We start from the raw sequence: 12,078 nt of genomic DNA, 5'->3' as shown, positions 1-12,078 counted from the left end.
ATTCACCGCGCGGGAAATAGCCCGCTTCGCTCACCATTGGGCGGCTGGATGAACCAATCAACAAGCGCATCCACGAAGCGGTAGGCGGAACCGAGAGCCTACGAGTTTGGCTTGAGTTGCTATGGTCACCAAATGCTTTGGAGCCTTCTAGAAAGCCCTTGGTTAATTCTGACAAGGTTTGAAGTTAAGAAGGGACAGGCTTCCCTCCCCCATCTTGCTAACAACCTCCTAGCATATAGACCAGTGGAACTAACAGTTCTTGTCGTTATTTCTTCCAAACCTATATTTGGCAATGGAGACCAGAAAGAAGGTGGTACGTACCTAAGAATGGCTCACTTGTGGGGCTGGGAAGGTGACTCAGTAGTAAAGTGCTTGCCTTGCATGCCTGAGGCCCTGGGTTCGATTCCTCAGCACCACATAGGCAAAAAGAAAAAAAGCTGGAAGTGGTGCTGTGGCCCAAGTGGTAGAGCGCTAGCCTTGAGCTGAAGAGCTGAGGGACAGCGTCCAGGCCCAGAGTTCAGGCCCCATGACCGGACCCCCCCCCCAAAAAAAAAAAAAAAAGAATGGCTCACTTGCTTCTTTACTATCATCACTTATTCCACCAGGCATCATTGGTATGCACATTGCTCAAGGCCTGGGTGCTGTCCTTTAGCTTTTTTGGTTCAAGGTTGGTGCTCTACCACTTGAGGCACACCTTTCCTTCTGGCTTTTGCAGGTTAATTGGAGATAAGTTTTCTTACCCTGGCTTAGATTCTGATATCTCAGCCTCCAGAGTAGCTAGGATTACAGCCACCAGCACCAGATATTTAAAATAGCGAGAGAGAGAGAGAGAGAGAGAGAGAGAGAGAGAGAGAGAGAGAGAGAGAGAGAAGAATTTTATAACTTCCTATGTTACCTAGGCTGGCTCTGAACTCATGATCCTCCTGCCTCAGTCTCTTGAAAGTCTGGGGTTATTAGTGTGTGGCAACATGCTGAGCTGAGTTCATTTTCTCAGATATTTGGTTACAGCAGCAGAAAACTGACTAACACACCAGGACACCCTGAATCCAGTATCCACCCCCTATCCACTTCACCTGAGGTGAGGGATTAGCCTTGAACTGACGTCTGATTTTATAAATCAGTCCCAGATACTTGTATGTGACTCTTCCCTCTGAGGCCAAGGCCTGATCTTGGACCCTGGTGAGTTCACCAAGATAATAAATGTTGCTCAACAAGTCCTCTTGGTGAAACGTCAATTTTCCCTAGTAACCTCTGACTCCACCTTACATTTGAACCCTCCAAAGCAGGTAAATGGCTGATCAGGACACGATGTGCAAAGTGCTCTATCAGGGGTGTGGACTAGGTGACACGGGAACTCAGGAAAGGAGCACTTTCTCTTCTCAGGATGCAAAAAAGGGAAGAAAGGAAGCCTGTACCAGAGTACTAACATTTCAGCTAGACTACGCTCAGTATCCAGAGGAGTTTGAGAAAGGCATCACTGGGGGCTGGAGTGTGGCTTAGCAGTAGAGTTCTTGCCTAGCATGCACGAAGCCCTGGGTCCCATTCCTCAGCACCACATAAACAGAAAAAAAAAAAAAAAAACAAGTGGCACTAGAATGCTAGCCTTGAGCAAAAAAGAAGCCCAAGGACAGTGTCCAGACTCTGAGTTCGAGCCCCATGACTGGAAGAAAAAAAAAGCATCACTGGAGGGGCGGTGTGAGGGGAAGTGTGGAAAAAAGGTTGAAGGCACAATGAAAATATAAAAGTGTGTAATATATCCCAGGACCCAAAGGTACTGGCATTCCAAACTCAAATTCCCATCCCCTGTATTTGAGTTTGAACCCAGCACTTCACACTTGGTAGGCAGGGGCTGTAAGCCACACATTCAAAGCCCTTTTCTATGTTTATTACGTTTTTTTGCCAGTCCTGGGGCTTGAACTCAGGGCCTGGGCATTGTCCCTGAGCTTCTACCAAGTGGTAGCATTCTACCAATTGAGCCATAGCACCACTTCTGTATTTTTCTGTTTATGTGGTACTGTGGAATCAAACCCAGGGCTTCATGCATGCTAAGCAAGCACTCTAACACTAAGCCACATTCCCAGACCCTCATTACTTTTTAGCAATAATCCTACCTATGGCTTCTCAATAGCTGGAACCAAAGGTAAACACTACCATGCCCAAATAGGGGTCCCTAAGAAAATTTTGCCTAAGCTGGCTTCTAAACATGATCCTATCTCTGTTTCCCGAGAAACTGGGATTATAGACATGAACCATTACACTTGGATCCCAATTTCAGTTCTTAACCCAGACCCTGACCTCCCAGCTGTCTGAAGTAGTCTGAGCCTTCTTGCATATAGGAGAAACATGTGGGCTTTGGACATAGGATGATTTAGACATCTGCAATACATTATCTTTTTTTTTCCAGTCCTGAGATTTGAACACTGGGCTTGGGCACTATCCCTGAGCTGCTTTTGCCAAGGCAATCACTCTACCACTTGAGCCACAGTGCCACTTCTGGCTTTTTTTTTTTTTGAATATTTTACTGGACATAAGAGTCTCACCTAGTTTCCTGCTCAAGCTGGTTTCGAACAACAATCCTCAGATCTCACCCTGCTAAGTAAATAGGATTAGAAGTGTAAACCACCGGCACCTGGCTTGCAATACATTATTTTTTTTTTTGGGGGGGGGGGGTCTGGTCGTGGGGCCTGAACTCTGGGCCTGGGCGCTGTCCCTCAGCTCTTTAGCTCAAGGCTAGCGCTCTACCACTTGAGCCACAGCGCCACTTCCATTTTTTTTCTTTCTGCTTATGTGGTGCTGAGGAATCAAACCCAGGGCCTCATGCATGCAAGGCAAGCATTCTACCACTGAGCCACCTTCCCAGCCCTGCGATACATTATTTTAAGAGAACTCTTTAATTTTACAGCTAATGCCCTACCAGTACCTGGCACATAGTTGATGTTCAGTAAGTGGCAGTTATTACAATTATTAGGATAATGAGAATTGTTAATTCTACTTAACAGTAATACCTTCATTCCATTATTGCATGAAGATTAGCTGAGATGAATGTGTTGGGAAATTACTTTGTTAACCAAAGGTGCCATACAGATGAAGGGTGTTATCATGAGTCTTTCCTCTAGAAACTCAAGCAACACAACTCCACTACTCTGTTGTAGCATATCCCACCCCCCACCCATATGTCTGTCAGACCTGGAGCTACTAAGAACATGACTGTGGCTGTCTCTCCCTCCTTCCTGAAAGTTGATCTGAGTCTCCTCTTTAATACCGAAGGCTCCAGAGGGCAAGACTCATCTTCTCTATCAGACTAAGGTCTCTGAAAGACTAATTGTATTACTCCAATTACATTTGGAGCTCCAAAATGCAGAGCTGTGTCTCCACTTCTGACTTGTGGGGCAGGGCCTGGGCAGAGGGCAGCTGATGAGCCATCTCCCTGACAGAAGCCTCCACCTTTCTGAGCAAACAGCCCCAGACAGGTCCTGGAATGTAAACATCTAGCCCAAGGCCTTGTCTTACCCTCCAGGAGGTCTAGGACTGACATGCCAACCTGCAGGCAACACACAGGGCTCAGAAAACATAGTTCTCCAAGAACCCAACAATGTGAAACCCAGGGATTAGTATCCAGCCTGCAGACAATCTCTTCCTTTTTGACTCCTTCTTTCAGAGAATGAGGGTGTTCACAACCACAGCAATGAAAGAGGAAGAAAATAAAAGAAAGAAACACATACAAGGAAAAAGAAGGGAAGGAAAAGAAAAGGCCAGATTACTTACATTCAAGTGAAAAATGTACACTAGTTTGTCTGCTGGTGCTTAATTATTTAGATAGAAGAAAGTGAGAAGCTAAGTCTTTCTACTATATCCCAGAAATTGCTTGGGCTCACTCTGTCCCTGCAATAGTCCTGCAGGCAGGCTTTGTTGTCCCAGATGATATTCAGAGATCACTGGAAGTTGGCCCAAAGTCACATAGGTGGGAAGCAATGGAGCCAGAAGCAGGTGCCAAGGCTGGCAAGACCAGAACTGCCTTCTCTCCATCCGGAACAATAGGCTCCTGAAGTATGGTGACAGGCCTGCCAGGTTGGACTGGCCAAGGTCCAAGGACACAGCATAACCAAGGTCCCATTTCGTACATCTTGCCGTCTGAGAGAAATGCCTGGGACAGAGGAACTATGTGGCAGCAGAAACATTTTTGGTCCAGATCCCAGGTAGGCCACATTTGCAAAGCAGGTAGCAGGAGGTGGCAGGCAGTTAGCCACCCATTCTGAGAGACTAGGACTCCTGCTGTACAACCCAGTTAGTGGATCCAGAAGAACAAATTGGGGCCCTTTCCTGTTGGGGTGACCCTGGGCAAATCATTTCACGTCTACAAGTGTCATAAGAATCTAGCCTTATAGGAAAGCACTCCGTATTAGATTGGAAGGCAGATACAAGTGGCTTATGCCTGTAATCAATCCTAGCTCCATGGGAGGTGGAAATTGGGAGGACTGAATCTCCAGACTAGCAAGGGTAGAAAGTTTAGGAGACTCCATCTCTACCAAGAAAAACTTCACACAGTGATACATGCCTGTCATCTCAGCTATCCTAGCCAAAAAAGGGGGGGGAGGGGGAGGGGGGGAGGGGAGGAGGGGGAGGTGGGGGAGGAGGAGGAGGAGGAGGAGGAGGAGGAGGAGGAGAGGCGGCGGCCCTGGGTTCGATTCATCAGCACCACATAAGCAGAAAAAGCTGGCAGTGGCTCTGTGGCTCAAGTGGTAGAGTGCTAGCCTTGAGCTGAAGAGCTGAGGGACAGTGCCCAGGCCCAGAGTTCAGCCCCCAGGACCAACCAAAAAAAAAGAAGAAAAAAGAAAGGGTGGGGGGGGAAACTGTGTGCAGTCAGGAACCAGTGGCTCACATCTGTAATCCTAGATACCCAGGAAGCTGAGATCTGAGAACTGCAGCTGGAAGCCAGCCCAAGCAGGAAATTCCAGAAGTGGAGCTGTGGCTCAAGTGGTAGAATGCCAGTCTCTTTTTTTTGTTTTTGTCAGTCATGAATCTTCAACTCTAGGCCTGGGCTCTGTCCCTCGGCTCTTCAGCTCAAGGCTATTGCTCTACCACTTGAGCCACAGTGCCACTTCTGGTTTTCTGAGTGATTTATTGGAGATAAGAGTCTCATGGATTTTCCTGCCCGATCCTCAGATCTCAGCCTCCAGATTAACTAGGATTACAGGTGTGAGCCACCAGCATCCACAGAATGCCAGTCTTATTTGAAAAAGCCAAGGCTCTGTGTTCAACCCAGTACCAGAACAAAGAGGGGAGGTGGGTTATGTGGGTCCAAGCATAGACTGTAGACTGTCTTGCCTTTCAAGTTCAAGGCCCTGAGTTACAAAAATAAAATAAAAAAATTAAGAGTGGAAAGTGATTCACACCTAGGAAGCACTCATGATGGTTCTGTGAGGGCCTCTCAGGGGCTGTAGGAATCCAGGTCTGGGCTGGGGTCTGAAGGACCCTATTCCTCCAAGGCCTCCCACTATCAGAGATGGAGGATCCGAGGGCTTCCTAGACTTCACAGTTGGGCAAAGTCCTCCCAGCCCCCCAGAGTCCTGGTTCCTTTCCCGGCAGCCTGTTCCTTCCAACAGGAGCAGGGCTCCAAGGTTAGACAAACAAGCCAGTGATAAAACACTTCCAGGCTGGGCCTTGCATTCAAGGCCTGTCCGGCTCTGTGGCTTCCTGGCTTAGTGAGAAACCTGCTCTTGTACACACATGGAAGCGGGCACTGAGGGAAAGGGCAGTCACAGCTACCTGCTGATTGGGCATCTGAGGCCTTGGTGCCTTGGTACGCCCGGGTTAATGACCCTGTTTATCCACTTGACTCATCTGATAAAGAGCAGCCGGGCAAGCAGACAGGTGGCCCCATGCCCTGCACCTAGCCCCGGCTACTTCATTGACTAAAACCATATCAGCGCCACGTGGAGCTCCCCTGGTCCCCTCCCCCGCCACTTCCCCAGCAGGCCTGCCAGGGTCAATGTGTGTGTGTGTGTGTGTGTGTGTGTGTGTGTGTGTGTGTGTGTGTGAATGAACATGACTTCTGGAGTCAAGGTTGTCAAGCCATTCCCCCTCCCGCCCATTGCGGAATATAAATAACACCCACAGCACAGGACACAAGGCCAGAGAGTGAGGAAGAAGTTGAAGCAGGTCTCCAACCATGAGCTCCAGCCATCAAGGGGCCTGCCCATGCCAGGGGCCTGCAGGACGCCCAGCCATTCTGTACACACTTCTGAGCCCCAGCCTCATGGCCAGTCCCTCTGTGCCCTCATCCGGCACCCACTGCCTGTGCAGGCAGCACCGGCCCGTCCACCTCTGCGCACCACATCGCACCTGCAGGGAAGCTTTGGATGTCCTGGCCAAGACAGTGACCTTTCTCAGGAACTTGCCATCTTTCTGCCAGCTGCCCACCCAGGATCAGCGACGCCTGCTGCAAGGTTCCTGGGGCCCCCTCTTCCTGCTTGGCTTGGCCCAAGATACTGTGACCTTCGAGGTGGCAGAGGCCCCAGTGCCGAGCATACTCAAGAAGATATTGTTGGAGGAACCCAACAGCAGAGCCAGGAGTGAACAGCTGCCCAACAGACCCCAGCCCTCCCTGGCTGCTGTGCAATGGCTTCAGTGCTGTCTAGAGTCCTTCTGCAGCCTCAAGCTGGGCCCTAAAGAGTATGCCTATCTGAAAGGAACCATCCTCTTCAACCCAGGTGAGCTCACAGGTGGTGCTGGACATGGGACTGTGGGAAGGAGGGAGAGAGAGTACTTTAAGAGCTTGGCATCCGTTATCTCATTGTCCTTATTTAGTATCGAATAGTCTTCTAGATGCTGCACAGAGCAGCTAAGGGATTAGGTGATGATCACACAGCCTGGGAGAAGCAGAGCAGCAATGGAAACACAGATCAGCCCACTCCAGAGGCGGCCTTTGACACTGGGCCTGGGAAATTTGCTCTGACCTTCAGGGAATGTGGGCAGGGGAAGGGAAGACACAGCTGTGTCTCTACTAAGTCTTCAAGGACAGTCTGCATGGGGAAGTTCTGAAGGTTAAACTCCTCCATGGTTTCAGAAAGGCTACACAGAGGAGAGGAAGGAAAGGGTGTAGGGAGGTCCTCCTTATAATCTCCTTATGAGATCCAGCCCTGAGAACAAAGGATAGAGAGAATATTCTTGATAGCTGGAAAGCCAGAAGGCCTTGCTGGTGCCAGTTGCAGAACAATGATTGTGTGTGTGTGTGTGTGTGTGTGTGTGTGTGTGTGTGTGTATGAGTGTGTGTTTACCAATACTGAGGATTGAACTGAGAGACTAATCACGTTCTTGCTTGTCTTTTTCCCATGAAGGCTAATGCCCTACCACTTGAGCCATACCTCAACTTCTGGCTTTTTTCTGGTCAGTTAGAGACTAGAATCTCACAGACGTTTCTGCACAAGCTGACTTCAAACCATGATCCTCAGATTTCAGCCTCCTGATTAGCTAGGATTATAGGCATTGAACCACTTGTGCCTGGCTACAGTAATTAATTATAACAGTAGCAAAATCTCACTTACCATATGTTAGGCCCAGTTCAACATATACTGGCTCATTTAAACATCACAAGTTCCAGGTACTCTCATTATCCCCATTTTACACATGAAGAAAGATGGAAGTCACCGTTTGCCCAGGGTTACTGAGCTGGTAAGTGAGACTCAGACCCAGGCATCCTGGTCCTTAGTCTTAATGGATGAGAGAATAAAATGATAATAAAGAGGTGGTAGTTGGTTCCTCAAAAGTAGAATAAAGTTGGCAGAGAGGTTTTAAGGTTGTAGTTCAGTGGTAGAGTGCTTGCCTGGCATTCCAGAGATCCTGGGAACTATCCTCAACACAAAGGGAGTGGGGGACAGGCAGGCAAGTCTGACAAAACCAAAGTCAAACAATATGCTGTCTCCTAGAAACCCATTTCATCAGTAAAGACATAAGCTGCAAATGGAGGGATGGAAAATGATATTCTAGTCAAATCAAAACAATGCAAGCAGAAGTAGTTATACTTTTTGTTGTGTTTTTGTTTTTTTGCCAGTCGTGGGGCCTGAACTCTGGGCCTGGGCACTGTCCCTCAGCTCTTCAGCTCAAGGCTAGTGCTCTACCACTTGAGCCACAGGGCCACTTCCAGCTTTTTCTGAGTAGTTCATTGAAGATGAGTCTCACAGACTTTCCTGCCCAGGCTGGCTTTGAACCATGATCCTCAGATCTCAACCTCCTAAGTAGTTAGGCTTATAGGTGTGAGCCACCAGTATCCAGCAACATGTCTTAATAAAATGATCAAATGGTCAAGATCTAATTGGAGAGAGAGAGGGGGGGGGCATCCAGATGTTGGTGGCTCATGTCTATAATACTAGCTATTCCAGAGGCTGAGGTTTGAAGCCAGTCAAGGTAGATAATCCCTAACTAACCAGTTTTTTAAAAGCTGGGCACCAGTGGCTCACAGCTATAATCCTAGCTACTCAGGAGGCTGCCAGTCCAGGCAGGAAAGTCCATGAAACTCTTATCTCCAATTAACCACCAAAAAGCCAGAAGTAGAGCTTTAGTGGTAGGGAACTACCCTTGAGCAAAAAAGCTCAAGGACAGCACCAGGTCCTGAGTTTAAGACCTAGGATCCACTCCCCGCCTCCTCCAACGAGCCAGAATTGGAGATATGGCTGAAGTATAGAGTGCTTAGCAGACAGTGAAAAAGCTGAGCCCAGAGTATGAGGCCCTGAGTTCCAGCCCCATTATTGGCATGTGTGTGGACATGTGTGTGCACAAAGACACACACACACACACACACACACACACACACACACACACACACACACACACACAATGTTAGCCCAATGACCTCCCTTCCCATTGCTTAGCACACTTTTCCCTTTCCAAAGCTTTAGCATACTCCTTTTCTAGGCAACACTAGTAAAAGCAGTAAATAATCAGCCTCCAGCCCCCGTTTACCTTTGGGATGGCACTCCTCTGGGGCAGCTACTACCATATAAGGCAACAAGAGCTCCTTAGAGTGACCTTCAGGTCTGGGCAGCTGCAGGGCCCCTTATCTACTAACTGGGCAGCATCCATAAATCCTAGTCCACCATGATGAAGCCCCTGACCCACAGGTCTACAGCAGAGTCTCTGCCTCCTAGCCCCTTCTAACCCCTCCTAAAACTCCTAGGCTATAGAAGTCACCTCAGACAATAGCCAGCACTTCTTCTCAGTCTTTTCATGTGACAAGGGGTCTTGCCGGTCCCTATATTGGCAATAAACCTTTCTTTGTTCTTTGTACCTGGATGTCTGCATGGTTTTCTAGCAAAATCTAATATCACACACACACACACACACACACACACACACACACACACACACACACGGCAGAGCCTGATATTCTGGGCCAGCCTCATCCTCTGGTGGCTGGGAGTGGGTGCTCACGAGCATCATTACCCTCTCAACTCTGTTGTAGATGTGCCAGGCCTCCAGGCCGCCTCCCTCATTGGACACCTGCAACAGGAGGCTCACTGGGCCTTATGTGAAGTCTTGGAGCCCTGGTACCCAGCAGGCCAAGGCCGCCTGGCCCGAGTCCTCCTCATGGCCTCCACCCTCAAGAGCATTCCACCCAGCCTTCTTGGGGACCTCTTCTTCCGGCCTATCATCGGAGACGTTGACATCACTGGACTCCTGGAAGACATGCTTTTGCTGAGGTGACCTGAGGAAGAGGGAGCCAATGCTTCTAGAGGGGGAAGCCTGACAGCGCCCAGTTCCACAGGAGCAGTCTCTCACCCATCCAACCCCAACTTGCATTTCCTTGGCTTGGAAGTAGTGCTATAGCAACCTCATAGGACTTCGGTGGTGCCTAGAGCCTCTGGGCTAGAACTCCCTGTCCTCTCCGGGGATAGGGATGGAAGTTTAGATTACTGTTGATCCAGAAATCCTCCTGACTTTGTACAGACCTAAATTAATTTATTGGTTTTTTTGTAATAAAAAGTGTGACATGCTTGAAGCTACACACTGTTATTTCTTTATATGAAATGGACTCATTCACCTCCAAGGTCACTCTGCCCTTGTCAGAGGGAGCCCAAAGGAAGGAGCTCTAAGGAACACAAGGATTAGTTCTAGGGGAGCTAGAACATTAATTTTTTGGAGGAAGATGACTTGATTGTGTGTGTGTGTGTGTGTGTGTGTGTGTGTGTGTGTGTGTGTGTGCATGTATATTAGTATTGGAGTTTGAACTCAAGACTGTGTGCTCTTGCTTGGCTTTTTTTTTTTTTTTTTTGTCGTAGGGCCTGAACTCTGGTCCCTCAGCTCTTCAACTCAAGGCTAGCACTCTACCACTTGAGCCACAGCGCCACTTCCAGCTTTTTCTGCTTATGTGGTACTGAGGAATCGAACCCAGAGCCTCATGCATGCAAGGCAAGCACTCTATCACTGAGCCACCTTCCCAGCCCTGGCTTTGTCTTTTTTGTTTTGTTTTGTTTTTTTGGTCGGTCGTGGGACTTGAACTCTGGGCTTGAGCCCTATCCCTCAGCTCTTCAGCTCAAGGGGAGCGCTCTACCGCTTGAGCCACAGCGCCACTTTCGGTTTTCTAGTGGTTTATTGGAGATAAGAGTCTTATGGACTTTCCTGCCCAGGCTGGCTTTGAACTGCCATCCTTAGATCTCAGCCTCCTGAGTAGCTAGGATTACAGGCGTGAGCCACTGGTGCCTGGCTAGCTTTGTCTTCTTAAAGCTGGTGCCCTACCACTTGAGTCATTCATCTAGGTCCAGATTTTTGCTGGTTAATTGGAGATAAGTGTCTCATGAACTTTTCTGTCACAGCTGACTTTGTACCATGATGCTCAGATCTCAGCCTCTTGAATAGGATTACAAATGTGAGCCACTGGTGCCTGGTGTGACTTTATTGCAAAGGATGAGATTCATTTTATACATGGATCTGAATCCAGCTGACTATACCAGTTCACAACCCTGTCACTTCCTTGGCCTTATCAGTGGGGCAGGGGAGAGAGAATAGTTTTCTCATACCTGAATTTTCAAATAACACCCCCAACAAGTCACACTCTCTACTGGCTCTCCCTTATCTCAGGAATAGTAGAGGCACAGCCAATCACGAAGCAATCTAGTCACAAATTAAACAAGGCCACTGAAGCTGGGCACTGGTGGCTCATGCCTGTAATCCTAACTACGCAGGAAGCTGAGATCTGAGGATCCCAGTTTAAAACCAGCTCAGGCAGGAAAGTCCATGAGACTTTTTTTTTTTTTGTCAGTCGTGGGTTCTAAACTCTGGGCCTGGACACTGTCCCTCAGCTCTTTAACTCAAGGCTAGCATTCTACAACTTGAGTCACAGCGCCACTTCCAGCTTTTTCTGCTTATGTGATGCTAAGGAATCGAACCCAGGGCCTCATGTATGCAAGGCAAGCACTCTAACACTGAGCCACCTTCCTAGGTCCATCCATGAGACTCTTATCTCCAATTAACCACAAGAAAACCAGAAGTGGTGGCTGTGGCTCAAATGTTAGAGCACTTGCCTTTAGCTGAAGAGCTCAGGGACAGTGCTTAGGGCCCAGAGTTCAAGCCTCATGACCAACTAAAAAAATAAAAAATAAAAGGTTAGGGGCTGGGAAGGTGGCTCAGTGGTAGAGTACTTGCCTCGCAAGCATGAGGCCCTGAGTTCCATTCCTCAGCACCACATAAGCAGAAAAAGACGGACGTGGTACTGTGGCTCAAGTGGTAGGGTGCTAGCCTTGAGGTGAAGAGCTGCGGGACAGTGCCCAGGCCCAGAGTTCAGCCCCACGACTGACCAAAATAAATAAATAAATAAAAGGTTAGCCAGGTGTAGCTACTTAGGAGGCTGAGCTCTAATGATGGCTGTTCAAAGCCAGCCTGGAAGAGAGTTCTTGAGTCCTGGAGCTTGAACTCAGGGCCTGGGTGCTATCCCTGAGTTTCTTTTGCTCAAGGCTAGGACTCAACCATTTGAACCACAGTGCCACTTCCTGCTTTTTCTGTTTATGTGGTACTGAGGAATTAAACCTAGGCCTTCATTCATACTAAGCAAGCACTCTACCACTAAGCCACATTCTCAGCCCTCTT

The 12,078-nt window shown here is 48.5% G+C and overlaps 1 protein-coding gene across 1 annotated transcript; it reads left to right on the top strand.

Moving 5' to 3' along the window:
* Positions 1-6,133: 6,133 nt before the first annotated feature.
* Nr0b2 (nuclear receptor subfamily 0 group B member 2) lies at positions 6,134-9,994 on the top strand. Its single transcript, XM_042688683.1, has 2 exons — positions 6,134-6,710; positions 9,458-9,994. The coding sequence occupies exons 1-2, from the start codon at positions 6,170-6,172 to the stop codon at positions 9,697-9,699; spliced, it is 783 nt and encodes a 260-aa protein (XP_042544617.1). The 5' UTR covers positions 6,134-6,169; the 3' UTR covers positions 9,700-9,994.
* Positions 9,995-12,078: the final 2,084 nt, after the last annotated feature.

Source organism: Dipodomys spectabilis, unplaced genomic scaffold (genome assembly GCF_019054845.1).
Source record: "Dipodomys spectabilis isolate Male_0828 unplaced genomic scaffold, ASM1905484v1 ptg000118l, whole genome shotgun sequence".
NCBI classification, from domain to species: domain Eukaryota; kingdom Metazoa; phylum Chordata; class Mammalia; order Rodentia; family Heteromyidae; genus Dipodomys; species Dipodomys spectabilis.
The sequence above is the reverse complement of the archived record's forward strand: the minus strand, read 5'-3'. Positions and strand labels throughout refer to the sequence as shown.